Genomic DNA, 16,638 nt, shown 5'->3' on the forward strand with positions numbered 1-16,638 from the left:
AGAAGGGTTTTGAGGGGCTATTGTGGGGCCCAACAATTCGTGGACCAGGCCCATTTGCCCTTAGAGAGTCCGAAGGCCCAATCCGAGGAGAGCTGTGGCCCAAACTCTACAACGCAGAGCACAAAACAATTTTGGGAGGCAGCTGAGGACATTTTAGTCCTCGGCAGATCCATAATTCCACCGGAATAAAGGGGTGAAACTGGTATAGGGACGAATTTGTAAGGAGATCCAAAACACCTTGGGGAAGTTATCCTTACTACCCTTCCAGATAAGACCCAGCGCCTGACAGAGCCGTACTCTGCAGCTTTATCAAACCATCCCCAACAATTCCGGGATTGGACTGATGGGACAAATGTCAGTGTTTGTAAAGATTGACCCTACACGTGGACGAAGGACAGCGAATGCAAGCTAGTATAAAATAAGGAAGTAAGTAAATCTGAGGGAGGTCATTCGACCTCCACAGAAAAAGAAAGACGACATAGGGAAAACATCTCAACAACACCGGACTTCACGGAAGAAAGTCCGTCGTTGGGTAACCGGGATAAGGCCTCAAAAGGTCCTCGGATCAGCTCCGAGGAGTTCCACCCCACGAGGAACGACGCTTAGGGCTTAAATGTTCACACCCAATTCCCTTTTTCTACATAAATTCCTCTAAAGCCATGACCGGGCATCGCCACTTGACCTGCGTCTAGCTTTTCAAGCCCACTCTCTACAAATCATATTGTGAGGGACCTTTATTGTGTGAGCCCAAAAATGTTAGTGGGCCGTAAAGGAACTGTGTCCTTACAATCATCTATTTGAGCCTCTTATCTGTTTTATCAATCAGAATTTGATGATTTCCTTATTTGTTCTATTATCTGTTTTATCAATTGGAATTGATGGTTTCCTTATTTGTTCATTTTGTACTTGTATTTTTTAAAATGAGCTTCTTCACTCTGTTTCATTTAATAAATTAGTTTTGATCTGTACAGGTGGGCAGATTTCTGTGGTTCAACCGTTCAAGCTTTGTTGGAAGAGCTACCTGGATAGTGTCTGACATTCATGCGGGGTAGAGATATCAAGCCACGCCCTCTCCATGTAGCCCCAACGCTTGCTTGAGAACATTTTCCAAGTCCACAAGATGTACAAATGTGCTAATTTTGCTCACAACAACTTAAACTTTTAGAAGGTCTGAACCTCTAATAAGTCGACTCACTTGAAAGGAGCTCATTATTAACAAATTTTTTATAAGTCTGAAGACTGAACCACTAATAGGTTGACTTACCCATAAAGATCTCTTTATTTCATCTTAGTAGGAAAAGTATAGTTTTTTTTTCTTCGAATTTTATCTTGTCTAGGGATAATTTTACTTTTATTCAACTTTTTATTTTTAAGTAAAATAAACCATTGAAAAAAGTTATAATAAACAATTTAGTCTTGTAAAGGCAAAAGCATCCCTTGGGCTAGTTGTAGCTCGTTTCATAAAGTAGGTCTCCCACAAGGATGTGGGGTCTATACTTGTGAAGTTCACATATCTGTGACTATGGGATGCTTATTTTATTTGGAAATAATTTGGGTCTTGCAAGGGGCCTAAATAGAGATTTGGATTCACTCATCCTTCAGGAAGGTGTCAATGCCATGGTGTGGGCCTTCATGTTTGTGAGAGGCCCACTATTAAGAGTTGAGTTTTGGTGTGAGGCACCTAAGTGAAGACCAATAGTAAGAAGATTGGGTAAAAACTTGGGATGGTGTTAGGCACCTAAGCGCACCAAATATGTTGGGTTGGCCTCTATTTGCACTAAGCCATTTTTTAACATGGGTCTCATTCAGTTGGTTCCCTCTTAAGCATGTATAATGAAAATTTGAAACTAAATACATACAACACGGCTTAAAAGAGTTGTTATTTACAAGGTGAATGTCCTAATTTTATTTATGAATCTTAGGTCCTACATATAAAGGTATGTATCAAACTCAAAATCTCTTATTTTGATACCACCGGTAGTTTATCATAGTTTCAAAGTAAGAGGTATTTGTTTTTCACTCTCGAAAAATTAGTTAGAGATCCTACTATATGTTTTTCACTCGTTAAAGATGAGCAAGGATGAGTACAAAATGCACTACTTGATTAAAACGATTCATTATTTGTCTACGAAACAACCAGTTTCACTAATAAAACTTTGTATGATTTCTTGGACTATACAATAGCCTTGTCTTAGCTCCAAAGCCCCATGACAAAGCTACTATGAGTCTACACGAGTCTCAACCTTATGGCTTATACACAACACACCAATACATTCCGGCAAACTTTTTGGTCCAATCCAATAAAGTCTACATGACACCCCCCAAAAAAGAAAAAGACTACATCACATGTTCAACAATAGAACCTTATAGAACCTACATTGAACAACTACAATATAAATTATTTATAATGTTCTAGAATTGAATCATTAATAAATTTAAAGATTAATCTTCCTTTAAGTCATCCTCCAAGTTATCAACACCATTTTTCTCTCCTGCCTCACTTGTGCTTGCATCAGTCTACAATAAAAGAGGTTGAAATCAATGGCCCAAATGAAAAATTAATCCAAAAACATGAGCTGAAAGAAAATTAATCCCAAAACAACACAACACTACATCATAATCAAATAAACAGTCTCATTCTTAATTTCTTATCTACCAAGTATACATGCAATTGACACCAAAGTCAGAGGATCCACAAGCACAAGAACAAATTAATATCATTACTTTTCAAACCAAATTCCTTAGAAGCAAAACTAAGAAATTAAGAAGATTAAATTTGTATTTCTATTTCAGTGATTCAGTGTTATAAGCGAATGATACAATGCTTATGTAAAAAAGTAATATCATTTTGTGATTACGTATAGGAGAGATGAGCATTTTGATCACCATAGAAGAAATATAAGTTCATATATACAATGGAAATCTATATAAGTCAGCTTTTTTTTTTTTGGTTGTTGAGGGAATTATATAAGTGAACTAATTGGTAATTTGAAACAAAATAAAAAAAAGCCAAAGTGGTGTGTGTATTTGTCATTTATTTATTTATTTTTGAAGCCAAACTTAAGACTAAGTTAAACTCACTGTTTTAATTTAATATATAAAGAAATCCAGTATCAAACAAACTCTGATAAAATTAGGTTTGATGTTCTCCTAACAAATTTTAATTAAATTAGCTATATTCTTTCATACAAATTCTCTAATTTAACTTTTTATTTATTTTTTTATGGGAACTTTTTTAATTTTTAATACTTAATAATTAAATGTATATCATTTTTTTTTTTTATAAAAATATTTACTATTCTAGTGCATTGTACCTATTAGCGACCATTAGTGACAAAGCAATATTAAGAATTGCAAGTGTTACGCATATATTTAATAACCTTATGTTACCTTAGAAATTAGGATATGTGACCATTGGGTCCACAGCGCATGCCACTTTCCTTGTGTCTACTCCAATGAAAATGCTTTTAAAAATTACATAAAATAAAAGCATTAGAACATTACCTTCTCAGTGAATAGTTGTTGCACGCATGGATCATAGTTTTCCTCCCAAAATCTTTTTATGGCGCTATTCACATCTTCCTCTGGTAACAGTTCTCTTCGCTTTGGCAACCATTTGTTTTCGTCCAGTCCAATTTTCTTTAGCTTCGGCATGCTTAGGAATCCATTTGAGAAGATCTTCATTTCCGGGCATCTGGTCACATATAGATATTCCAGTGATGGGAATTTGATGGTGCGATTACCCAAGTGGAAGCTTCTTAGAGTGGGTAAATCATCAAGCCACAAAGAATTCAATTGATTGAAACAAATCTCATCTCCTGCTTCACCTTCTCCCTCGTTTGTGACTATTTCTCTCATTCTTTTGCATCCATATAAATCCAATTTTTTGAGTTGGACCAAACTTTTGACTGTTGAGGAAGTTGCTAAACTAATCAACCCATGACATTTCCAAACATTCAAAGTGTTTAAATTTCGGAAATGCATTGAGGATGGCACTAAATTTTTTAATCTGCCGCATTCTGATACTGTCAGATTCTCCAAATTTTGAAATGCCCTACCTTGTTCAGAGTTTTCCTTCCACAAAAGCATCAACTTGGGCATTTTATATAGATTCAACTCTGTCAAACGTTCAAACGTCCCAGCATATTGTCCTTCGTTATCGAAGAAAAGATTAGTGACGGAAAGAGACTTAAGATAGCGTAATCCTTCAACAAATACCGAAGGGACTGCTATCAATTTATCATCTTTGCCGTACAATCTGAGAACTTCTAGTTTGCAAAAGAACTCTCCAAAAAGTCGACCATTTGTCTGAATCATGGTTTCATTCCAATCCAAATCCAATTCTTTCAAGTTAGGGAATGTATCCTGGGAAAGATCGAAGTATTGAACAAAAGAAAGCAGAAGTTAGCGTTCTCTAAGCAAGTTTGGGATAATGTTCCCAACAATTTCAAGTAGGACTGAACGTATGTAAATCAAGTGGCTATCTACAGAGGGAGAGCAACGTGCATTGATGCATCTACATTTATTATCCTATGTAATAATTATATATAACATTTTCTCAGGTGGATGTGAATTCCCATCTCCCCTGTAAAGGTAACCCATTACTATATAGTCGTTATACAAGATACTATCTCTTACATGTTTTATAGTTTCTTTTTAAGAGATTTGCTTCCAAACAAGATCACTCAAGCACAAAAGTATGAGTACATGAATGCAAACAATTTTTTATTTTTTATTTTCAAAATTATTTTTTGGAAAAATAAAAGATAAAAAAGGGTTCCATTGATCAATTCATGGACTTATCCAATATATACCTAAAAAAGGGTTCCGAGAATTTACTTAATGTAGCCTCTTTTTTTTTTTTTTGGGTTTGGAGGTTGGCTAAATGTAGTTATGTTAGTCTGAGCAAGAATTGATCAGTTAAAAGTTAGTATGTAGCTATTTATAGCTTCAACACAACTATGGCACAACTGGAAATTAGGCTCCTATAATCCAACTACTCATATGTAGTTCGACTAGTCTTGTTGTTTTTTGTTTTGTTTTTTTTTTTTAATTTTATAATTCAACTAGTTTTTTAAGTATTAATAAATTGTTATTAATTTTAATTTTTCGGATTATTTAAGGATAATTACACTCAGTGTCACATCCATGTTAACAAAGAAACAAGTACAAATCCATACCTTTTGAATAAGAAAGAGGGGCTGTTGAACTGGAACATGATGGCCCAACCCATCCGTATTTGGGAAGCTTAATTCATTCGAAGCAACAATCCTCACTTTGTTGCATTTGCGTAATGTCAAAATTTTCAATGATGGCCACTTTGAAGTGTGCTTTCCGGGATAGAAATACTTGAGTTCAGGCAACAATTGAAGACTTAGAGAGGTTATTCGTGGGAACACAAACTTAGTCGTTGTTTCCAATTCTTCTTCCAAAGCAACAATTTCCTCCATTAATCCACAATCATTTATACGTAGACTCTCAAGTTGTTCAAGACTTTTTGCCACTGAGATTGGAAAAAGACTTTTCAGAGTTTTACATTTAGAAACTTCAACTTGACGTAGATTTTGAAATGTTAAAATTGTTTCCAGATCGGAAGTCCATACATGCTTTAGTTTTGGTAGATTGACTAAATTCAGGACTTTCAATTGAGTTGATCCCTTCTCATATATTTCATCAACATTAGCCCGTCTAACCTCAAATACCTCTTCTACCAAATTGCAATTTCTTATCCGCAAGTCTTCAAGATTCTGGAGTCTTCTCAACATATTAGGCGGAAAAATGTTCATTAGATTTTCACATTGATCAACACGCAATTGGTTTAGTTTGCAAAAGGAATCTGGAACAAGTTGGTTGTGCCACAACATCTTCAGGGTATTTATGCGGTTGATGAATAATTTCTCCAAGTTAGAAAAGGCAACCTACAATTGTCACATAGCAATTGAGTTAATAACATATTGCCCAAAATAGTTGAGGACAAGAAGATTTATGTTGGGAATAAGACATTGAGACAAACATGGGAAAAGTTATTTCCAAAAAACCACGAAGCAAGTAGAACATGGAAGAAACTAAAAAAAGAAATGGGGAAAAGAAACACAAATTAACTAGCCTTTAATGAAGAGAGATTGAGTGGCAGACAGTAGGTTTATTTCTTTGAGTTCTTTTTAAAATGTGATGTCTTTACTCACGAAATTCAGATAACAATATAGCTTTCAAAGATTTAAAAAATGATAATAATAATAATTTCTTAAGTAAAATCTCATTTTGGGCAAAATCTCGCCTACCCATTTTGGTGTTTTCCAAATGATGATTTGTTGTAGCGTACCACATTGCCACCCCAGACCCCACCAGAATAAACCCATCGCACGCTTATCTACAATTAAGGCATTACAAACCAAATGTGGCTTTGAAACTTTTGTCAAATTAAGAACTTATGGGCACGGGCTGGGCATGGGGTGGGTTTCCCCCCAACCCAACCTGAAATTTTTCATTATATTTTTTAAAGTGAGAATGAGACTATGAGAGCTGAAAATAGGGGTAATTTAGTTTTAGTGAAGCTCAAAACGGCAATAACTTTTTTTTGAAAAAATTTCCTCTATTTTTTTTTTGGGGAAAACAAACTTAGTTTGGACCTTAGCATTAGTAATTAAACAAATTAATTTAAACTTTCTAAATATTTTACAAATGGCCAAATAAGTTAAGTATGGAAATAAAAAGGATATGATTGGCATAATTAGACATACGCAAAAAAAATTAATTAGTGACTAATAAGAAGATTGATGTGATATGTGCTATTGTGATTGTCTAACATATTCTCTCAGAAGGAAATTTTGTGAGCAAATTACGTCAATCTAGCATTTTATGGGAAGTAGTGATATTAATGGCATCAATACTTTCCATCAAAATGAAAGTTATAATCATTATATAAGATGTTTGAGTTTACAAAAAATGAATAACTAGCAATAATACTTTCCATACAAGTGAAAGTCAAATTCATGTTATAATCACAAACCAAAATTCAATTAAGGCAAAATGCATCTATGTAATTATGATGTTAATTTAAGGATTTTTTTTTCATTAATTAATTTATTAGAAGAATAAGAACGTCCATTAAACATAAACCTTAAGCCTGTCCTAGAATCATGGGATTAGAGCAATTCTTATTAACTATGACTAGTTTGCTTCTTTTCTCTCTTCACAGAAAAAAAGGAAAAGAAAGAGAGAGAGAGAGAGAGAGAGGAAGAAGATTGCTTCTTTTCTTATATGTTATGACTTAGGAACCAATAGAACTTGTGGTGGGGGTTAACTGGTATTCCTAACAAGATTGGATCAAATTGTAAACATTTATTAACATAATCTAAGCTATCATCAAAGTTCAGTAATTAATATTAATTTTTATCTTTGGTTTAGATTTTTTATGGCAAAAAAAAAAAAGTTTTATTTTTCTATAAAAGATAAAAAGAATCATTGGGTTGGGCTAGGTAATACCAATATCCAACCCAACACTTGAATCCCCTATTGAGTTGGAAAAAATTTGTGCCTGTTGTGTTGGGTATCTGCCCCCTAATAGGTTGTTTCCATCCTTGCACTATATCAAGAGTTGTGGTTCAACAACATATCTCCAAAGTTTTATTGAAATCAATGATAAAGAAATTTGAAGTGTTGAAGATGGTTTAGAAAAAATGGCAAGAATACATGAAGAAAGATAAAATACAAAAAATGTTCCCCAAAAAAAGGAAAGGGTATATAGACTGGGTAAAATAAAGTTTTGATCTGTCTTGTTTTTCCAAAAGTTTCAATCACTTAAACATATATATATTTTTTTTATTCTTATTGACATTATAAACATATGCATTAGACATTATTAATAAAGCAGTGAAGTTTTAGTTTCATGCTCAACTTTAAGATGTATATGCATGTGTGAAGGTTATCGAAATTTGTAAAGGATATTAAGTCATAACGATACCTTCTTGTTGAAAAGTGGTTGAGAATCAGCATCAGAACAGAAGCCCATTAAATTTGGTAGATCTTCTAGATTTAAAGAGCGTAATTGAGTAAAGTCCATTATGATGTCGTCATCGACCTGTATCCCATGTTTTCCTTCCTTTGCAACAATTGCACTCATTACCTTGCAATTCTCAATCTTTATTTCTTGGAGTTGCGAAAAGCATCCGAGCAAAGTTGAGGAGAACACAAATATCAAATTATCACAATTTCTCACTTCTAACTTTCTCAAATTTTGGAAAGACCCCATTGCAAGTTGGTTGTGGCATATCTTTTCCAAATTGATCATATTCACAAGAGAAAGTAACTCTAAAACAGGAAAGGCAACACATTGAAACTCTATTGAGTCAATGATGTATTGAATCTCAATGCCATTTTGAACATAAAGATGCTTTAATTGAGGAAAACCTTTCTTATCAACTTCATAAAGAATATTTTTAATACCCTTCCCAGGAGCCAACTTGAGATATTCACAACTTTTCAATAAAATTTTAATTCCATCCTCTTCTTGAAAGCTTCTATCAAGGTCAAGTTTCAATGTTCTTGAGATTTCAAACTCAACATGACTATTACTATCCCAATCCCAATTAGGGCCAATTAATATTTCATATCTTTCCAGCTTATCAAAAAGCAAGGCTTTTGGTAGAACCTTAGGATTCGGAATATGTATACATAATGTGGTCAACTGTGACAAATGATCTAACTCTGAGATTCTAGCATTACTTCTTTCTGTAATTTCTCCATCAACTTGCCATTGATTAAAGCTATGATTCATATGTATTTCTTCTAAGTTTTTCAAGTTTGATAGTACATTTGATGGAATGACTTCAAGTTTGGTGCACCTTCTCAAATCCAACAATTGAAGGTGAGTCAATTGCCTTATTCCCATGGGTAACTGCTTAATCTCAGAGTCAAGTAGGACAAGAGCTTTCAAATTCTTCAATTCTCTGATTAAAGCCAAATCTTCTGACTCACACTCAAGCAAAACCAATGTCTGGAGGTTCTGAAGAAGTGAAAGGGATGAAGGAAGTGGGAGACTTGGTCTCATCAAAACTAAAACTTTTAGATTTTTCGCCCCTTCAAAAAAGTGATTAGGAATCGGCAAAGAATTTTCTTTATCACCCAAAATAATGAAGTTCAGTTGTGGACATTCCAACCTTTTCGGAAGCTCGCTAAACTTGGCTTCAAAAAGTGCAATTCCAATGGAATCTTTTAGTTTTCTCATATTAGACCATTTTTCCGAATCATCTGAACTTCTTATGGTTAACATTTTCTTTTCTTTGTCTGCAATATAAATGGCAACATCACGAATGACGTCATGCATTTTAAATGTACCACTTCCATAAGCTTCTAACAGCAAGCAAGAATCTTTTAGACTTTCGACCAATGCATGGACCATATTTCTCATGTCTTCCATTTTATAAACATCTTCAAAGAAGTCCAAACCCACCAAATATCTCCATAAGAGATCTATTCGTATGACCATATCTTCTTCAAATGAACTGCAGAACAAGAATAAAAATTGCGCTTCCTTACTTAAAAAATTGTAACTAAACTTTATACTCGAGTATACCTTCTCATGCATCCCTTTGATCTGTGTTGGATTTGCCTTTTTTAACTGTCGCAATGCAACCTTCCAAACATTTGGGTTCTTTTTATTTTTCAATGCATTTGCAATTGTTGTAATTGCAATAGGTAAGCCTGCACATTCTTTGACAACCTCAACCATGGTAGATTGTAAATTCAAGTTTTCAGCTAAATCACCCACTATCTTCGAAAACAAGAATTCTGCTTCACTATTTAATAAAACTCCAACATAGAATATCTCTCGTACATCCATATACATGCCTAATACATCTCGAAATCTAGACGTTAGCAATAGTTTGCTTCCTTTGTGATCATCCCCAAAAGAAATTCCAAGAGCATCCAAGTCAAGCTCGTCCCAAATATCATCTATAATCAAAAGAATCTTCTCTTTCTTCAACCGCTCACGTAGCAAATGTGCTTTTTGAAAATCAGCATCCTCATCTTGAAACTCCGATATTTGTAATTGTTTTGCAATGTCTTTCTGAATCTGTTTCAAGTTTGGAGTTTGGGATACAACTACTGTAACAATCCTTTCAAATAACTTGTCTTCTTTGGCTTGTGTAGCAACTTTGCCAACAAGCATGGTCTTGCCCAAGCCGCCCATCCCACAAACCCCAATGGCAGGAATATTTTCATCTCTTAAAGCCTTCATAACTCCGTCAAAAATTGATTTTCTTGATTCAAAGTCCTCATAACCTTTAGTAGAAATTATAGGACTCCCTCCAATAGGGACACGATGGCCTACTGTATGGAACGTGTCCGCCTTATCCTTGAGTTCCTTGACGACCAATCCCATCTTGTGTGCTTTTCTTCCAATCTGATAACGGGCCTTCAAATTAAAACACTTCAACTTTGCTTGACCTTCCTCTTCAAAAAATTCTTGTACCTCTGTATTGATCCCCTGAACACGTGTCAGCCACCTCTGGACTTCAGCTTCAATTTCTTCTACATTGTAACTAGCAGCTTGAACCTTACGCTGCACATCACCTCTAGTATCTTCGAGATCGGCAACTTCGTTCTTGAGATCGTTAACATTTTTTTTGTAGCGAATCAGATAACCCATCTGACGTCCGACTGCTGTAATTGTGTAATCCACAATTTTTTCAACGACCACTTCTACGATCTTCGTAAGAGCCTCCATTTTTTGCTTCTATATATAGATCTGCTATTTTGGGTTGGGCTGCTGTCTTGAGATGAGAGTAGAGGCAAATCAAGGCCCAAATTAAAAACAATGACAACAACGAAAGTGTAATCAAATTGAAGGACAAAAGAAGCCAATGCAAATGACATATTAACATACCTCTATCTTTGGAATATTAATGAAGATAATGGTCTTCTACCGTCTTCACGCGTGCCGTGAGTGCGATACACAAGAAAGCTGACAACATTTACAGCTAGTAAGAGAATTATTTTGGGTTATAGTATTAATGCGGCAGGTTGTGATAAGCTGTGAAGCAATGGATTATTGTCCTTTATTTATTTTTATTTAATTTTATTGTAAAATAAAAAGATTATTGCCCATAAGATGGTAGGAAGAAGGCATCTACTTTCTTTTTTGTTTTTTAATTCTGTAGTTACAACTAGGTAACATGGCTCTTAGCTACATTGTTCAAAATCTAATATAGCCTTCTTTTTTAGGGACACTAATTATTAGCTTATATGGAACCTAAACTATTTGTGGTGGCATTATTTTTCTTATTTTGAAATACTTATGATCATATATCCTTTATCCAATCCATCATATAAAAGAAGTTGGTCTAAAAATAACAAGAAATGTGAAAATAATAATTCCCAAAATCAAATTAAATAGCATTCTCAAAAAAAAAAAAAAAAAATTAAATAGGATTTTTTTTTGGATAAATATAATATCAAATCTAATACTCCCTCCGTCCCAGTTTGTTTGTCCTCTATTCTATTTTGGAATGTCCCAAAATATTGTCCTGTTTATAAAAATAAAAGTCATTAATTTACTAATATTCTTGTTATACCCTTACTTTATTTTCAAAACTATTTGAAAAGAAAACTAAGAAATATTTAAAAAATCAATCTAATTGACTAGTTCTGTAAATTTATACATTTTAATGAGGCAAACAAGATAATAAATGATGTTCTTTTAAAAAGTTTGACTTTTCAAACAGGACAAACAAATTAAAACGGAGGAAGTAGGAAATTACACTCTTGACAAGTAAATTCTCATGTCATTTGGTGTCCTAATTCCTGTTTTTACAAGGTTGGCTCAATACTTTGTGGGCCTCATGCAAAAATTTTAAATGGTGCCATTTTATATATATCTAGATATTAATTAAAAATTTATTTAACTATATTTTTATTATTTTTTAAGATATGAGAACGCTAATTAAGTGTTTGTATGATAGTTTGGCTAATATTACTGTTTTTCCAACTAGCAATTTTTTTTAATTATATATTTATTCAATTTTTTCCATTTATAAAAATATTAACAACTATGATGATATACTAAGAAAGAAATATATATATATATATATATATAAAATTGTAGATGTAGAAACCTATATAGGAGTATATATATATATATATATATATATATCTCTCTAAAATAAAGAAGCAAAGAAAATAAAAGTATAACTAAGTATGAACATGCTGATTACCACCCTTTTTTAAGGCTAAATTACAAATACAAGCTACATCCCTAAAGTTTAGGAATATTTGAATTTTAGATCTTAAAGTTTTAGAATTTAGATTTTACCCTCTTGAAATTTGGGGGTGTTTGGATTTTGCACCATGATGTTACAGAATTTAGATTTTACCCCCCTAAAGTTTGGAGATGTTTGAATTTTATAACCTAAAATTTTAGAATTTGAGGGTGTAAAATCCAGACACTCCCAAACTTTAAAGAATAAAATCTAAATTCTGAAATTTGAAAGTGTAAAATCCAAACACCTCCAAACTTAAGAAGATAAAAATACAAATTCTAAAATCACAAGGTATAAAATCTAAACACCCCCAAACTTTAAGGGTGTAGTTTGTAATTTAGCTTCTTCTTTTTTAATTTATAAATAAAAACTAAAGGTATGTTTGGTAACTTTTTTCTCCTTATTTTCTGTTTCCAAAAATAATCTTCTATTTTTGAGACTGAAAACTTGTTTGGCAACCCAAAATGGACAGAAAACAAAAACTGTTCTCAAAACTCAATTTATGAAAGAAACTGAAAACATGCAAAAGGCTGTTTTCAGTTTTTAATTTTCAAAAATCAATAAAAAAATGCATCTAATTTAATGAATCTGTCTCATTTAATGAGTTAGCATTAGAATTCAAATCCTATTAATAACATATTTTAGCATTTTCTATTTTTTTCTTCAAAAAACTATCTTTTTAATTTCAACTAACCAAACATATTTTTTATTTCAAAAACACAAGAAAACTATTTTTTCTTTATCTTTCCAAAAATAGGTTTTTGAAAAGAGATGATATGTCCATAACAATTTTACAATATTTTTATAACAAATCTTAAGTGGCAGGTTGTTACTAATTATTATTGTTGGGTTAAAAAAGTAATCTCAGTGCTAAATTCAAATTTGAACCAATAATAACTAACCACCCATGATTTGTTGTAAAAATATTGTGGACGTAGCACCTCTCTTTTAGAAATAAAAAATAAAAACTGTTACCAAACATAACCTGAGTTACTCACATCCCTAGCCATACATACATAGCAAAGTGAGTTGCACCTTAGTAGAATATATGGATTTGTGACATTTATAGGCTTTCATAACATTTGTATCTCCTACCACTACGAAGTACTAAGAATAAAACAAGTAAGGACAAAGTAAAGCAAAAAATAAAATGAGAGGGGAGTGTAATTTGCACTTCTTCTTTCATTTTTGTTGGAGAAGTGGAGCAAAGACCGACCAAAACGATAAGATAATAACACAAAAAACTACAACGAAAATTAAAGTAAAAAAGTCATAAAAATGTCACTCTTTAATGTATATATATTTTTTAAAGAAAAGGAGCAAAGCAAAACCAACCTAAAGAAATGACTGCAATGAAAATTAATGGCATAAAGTATCAAACTTTTTCTTGTCTTGTGGTTTTCTATATGGTAAAAACTGGATATTACGTAGGGCTTGTTTGGTAAGAGATTTTTAATGATGTTGTTTAAGTTTTGTGGAAATACGTGTGAGTGAAAAAGTGTGTAGAAATACATGTTGTGGTATTTAAAATCCAGTTTTTATTGTTTAAACACCGATACCAAATGGGGCCGTTATTTTCTTTTCTCTTCTTATCACTCAGTAATGAAATAAACTTATCAAAATAAATATTAATAGAGACGAAAGAGTCTTTGGTTATCAAAAAGATTTCCATGTTGACCCATGTCAGTAGATTTTGCAATTTTTTTTTTTTTTTTTTGAAATAATATAAACAGAAGACGCAGGAGATGGAAAAAGAAAACTTACAATACTAGCACTTACAAAATGGCCCAACCTTTGTAAGTACTGGTAAGGCTTATAACAAAGACTCTATGAATTAAATAAATAAGAGGTAAAAAAAAAAAAATGATGTTATTAATTAGATGAGTTGGAAAGTAATAAATATTTAATGATGATATAGATAGTAGTATTTTTTAACCATTATATTTTATAAAAATATACGGTCTAAAAATGGTGTAACTCGAACTCATCTTATATATATATAACACCAAAGTTGAGAGAAAATCCAATTAGATTTTAATTGAGGTTCCATTTTGTGCCACATGTCCAATTTAAGATTTTTAATTTTTCTACAAAGTTGATTATTTATAAAAAAAAAAAATACAAAGAATTCATTATTAAATGAACCATATATAAAATAAATAAATAAAAACCAATCATACACCTAATTTAATCCTTTTTTTTTGTATAAGTACCTATGATTTAAACCACATTCTTAATCTCCTTTCAAAAAAAAAAAAAAACCACATTCTTAATCTTGGGATAATATGTGGCATTTTATGGGCTATGTAATATACTAGAAGCACTACGTGTAACTGATAAGTTTCAATTTAGTACCCAACAAAATGATAAATATTTGTTATTGACCAAAGTTTAAGTATATACTAGTTAATTAGGATTAAAAAATCTCCTTCAAACTATATGTAAGGACTCAATTTGTAACGATCCCAAATTCGTATTGGGTTCAAATGTTAAAGGTCCAAACAATAAATTTGTAGAGCGTGGATGTCAAAGAACTAGGTTAACTCCAAAAGAAAAACGATTAAACTTCATGTTTATAGATGGATTAGCACTAATATAATGATCAATTTCTTCTTGAAACAAGTTCAGTTCTTTATTTCATAAGGTTTTCTTCTAAGTACTATTTGTTTAAAAGTTCTGATCCCTTTTCTCAATGCATTCTTCCATGTTATATATTGCCCTCTTAGTGTCATCTTCACCACACACGTGTAGGTTAGGTTCAGGAGATCCCTTCCTGTCCCATCCAACACCTCCTGGAACCTCCAACCAGCAGCTGTAAGGCTGCCTCATCACTGTTTAGGCATCACCTCCACATTAATGCAGCCAGAGAGTTGGTTGAGAGGCAATTAATGCGGAGGCAGCTGTTGTTAAAGATATTTGTTTACCTCTTCTTTCTTGCCCTTGGTCCCATGTCCCACCTTCAATGGTAATGTAGCTCTGAGGTGTGTTTGCAACAATGTGGCGTTCAGGTCGTCCTCGGACTCATACTGCCGAGAAGGATTTTGTCCTCGGACGAATACTGAATTTACCTCACATGATATCTACTCTCCTTTTCATTTGGTTATCCTTATAATCTGATATGGGCCTCCTCGAACAGTTTTACGTCCTCAGATAGGCCATAGGCCCAGTTAACACGATTTTAATAATTTATTGATTAACCGGCCCCCACAATAGCCCCTCAAAATCTTACTTTTCGACTCCTCGGGAGAAAAGATTGATTTTGATGTCACAAGCCCATACCTTTTTATGTTTTGGGTATGCTCCTGACGCTTCAGCATCCCGAGCGTGGCAGCATTAAATTTTGGCGACGCCCCTGTCTCCCACGTTCAACGGTAAGATGTAAATCGAACGATAGGGGGTCTATCTCGTTTCACGAGTGGGAACTTTCTCGCTCATAACTTCTGCACGACTATAAAGGAATTCTCAAATCAATTCTTTCTTACCTTCAGCGATCACATAATTCTAGAGCTCATACACTGAACCTATCTTTCTCCTTTTTCGTCGTTTTCCTGGCATCTACAAATACTTAAGTCTTGTCTGAGGACCCTCTTTCAAACCTGTAAGTTTTCTCAAAACCTTTACTGCTTTTATCTTAAACTCGTTAATTTCTCTACTAAATCCTTTAAGAAAATGGGAAAAAAGGAGGGTAAGTTTCGATGTCTAGTTAAGTCTAAGGAAAGTATGAGAAATTTCCGCTCTGAGTATAGGATTCCCTCTACAGTGGGTATGAGGTACGCAGCCCAAGGGAAATGGGCCAACGCTAGACAAACAGGGGAAGTGGTTATTCCCATGATTGCCTTCATAGAAGGCGGGATGACCATCCCCATGGGTAAGATTACTAAGAGCTACCTTAGGTTCTTTAGGTTATCCCAAACTCAGTGTGCCCCAAATATGTTTAGGGTCCTGGAAAGTATAGAGGCTTTGAACGAAAGAATGGACCTAAACCTGACCCATCATGACGTGAACTGGGTGTACAATCTCCATCACTTGAAGGGGCAGAGGTATTATCTCAAGTCGAGATATCCCGAGGTGAGGCTAATTCAGTGCCTTCCGACTTCAAACAAGAACTAAAGGAGGATTTCCTTATCTTCTCTAGGGAATGGCATGATAATCTGTCATGCCCCGTGGAGGAAGGAGTACCAGGTGGGAATGTAGTTATAGATTCATAACATTTGATTTACACATACATTATTTTTCCCTTTTTCTCTTTTTTGTTTTGAGTCTAAGTATTTTTATCCCTAATAACGCTTCATTTCAATTCAATGGTTTTGCAGATAGACGTTTCACGAAACCCAACCTTAAATTTGTCAACAAAGCAAGCTTGGATAGGGTATTAAAG

The 16,638-nt window shown here is 33.5% G+C and overlaps 1 protein-coding gene across 8 annotated transcripts in view; it reads right to left on the reverse strand.

The window, feature by feature from the left end:
* Window positions 1–2,117: 2,117 nt before the first annotated feature.
* The window catches only part of LOC115979920 (disease resistance protein At4g27190-like), a 29,793-nt gene continuing 15,272 nt past the window's right edge, over window positions 2,118–16,638 (reverse strand). For 6 of the 8 annotated variants that reach the window (XM_031102037.1, XM_031102036.1, XM_031102035.1 and 3 more), the window contains 5 exons: window positions 10,889–10,966; window positions 7,964–10,775; window positions 5,181–5,918; window positions 3,505–4,365; window positions 2,118–2,517 (listed from right to left, as the gene is read on the reverse strand). In XM_031102037.1, coding sequence (XP_030957897.1) covers window positions 2,443–2,517; window positions 3,505–4,365; window positions 5,181–5,918; window positions 7,964–10,729 — 4,440 coding nt within the window. In that variant the 5' untranslated portion in view covers window positions 10,730–10,775; window positions 10,889–10,966 and the 3' untranslated portion in view covers window positions 2,118–2,442. The remainder of the gene's footprint in view (window positions 2,518–3,504; window positions 4,366–5,180; window positions 5,919–7,963; window positions 10,776–10,888; window positions 10,967–16,638) is intronic. The other 2 variants (XM_031102034.1, XM_031102033.1) reach the window with 2 other exon arrangements.

This window comes from Quercus lobata, chromosome 3, assembly GCF_001633185.2.
Source record: "Quercus lobata isolate SW786 chromosome 3, ValleyOak3.0 Primary Assembly, whole genome shotgun sequence".
Taxonomy (NCBI): Eukaryota; Viridiplantae; Streptophyta; class Magnoliopsida; order Fagales; family Fagaceae; genus Quercus; species Quercus lobata.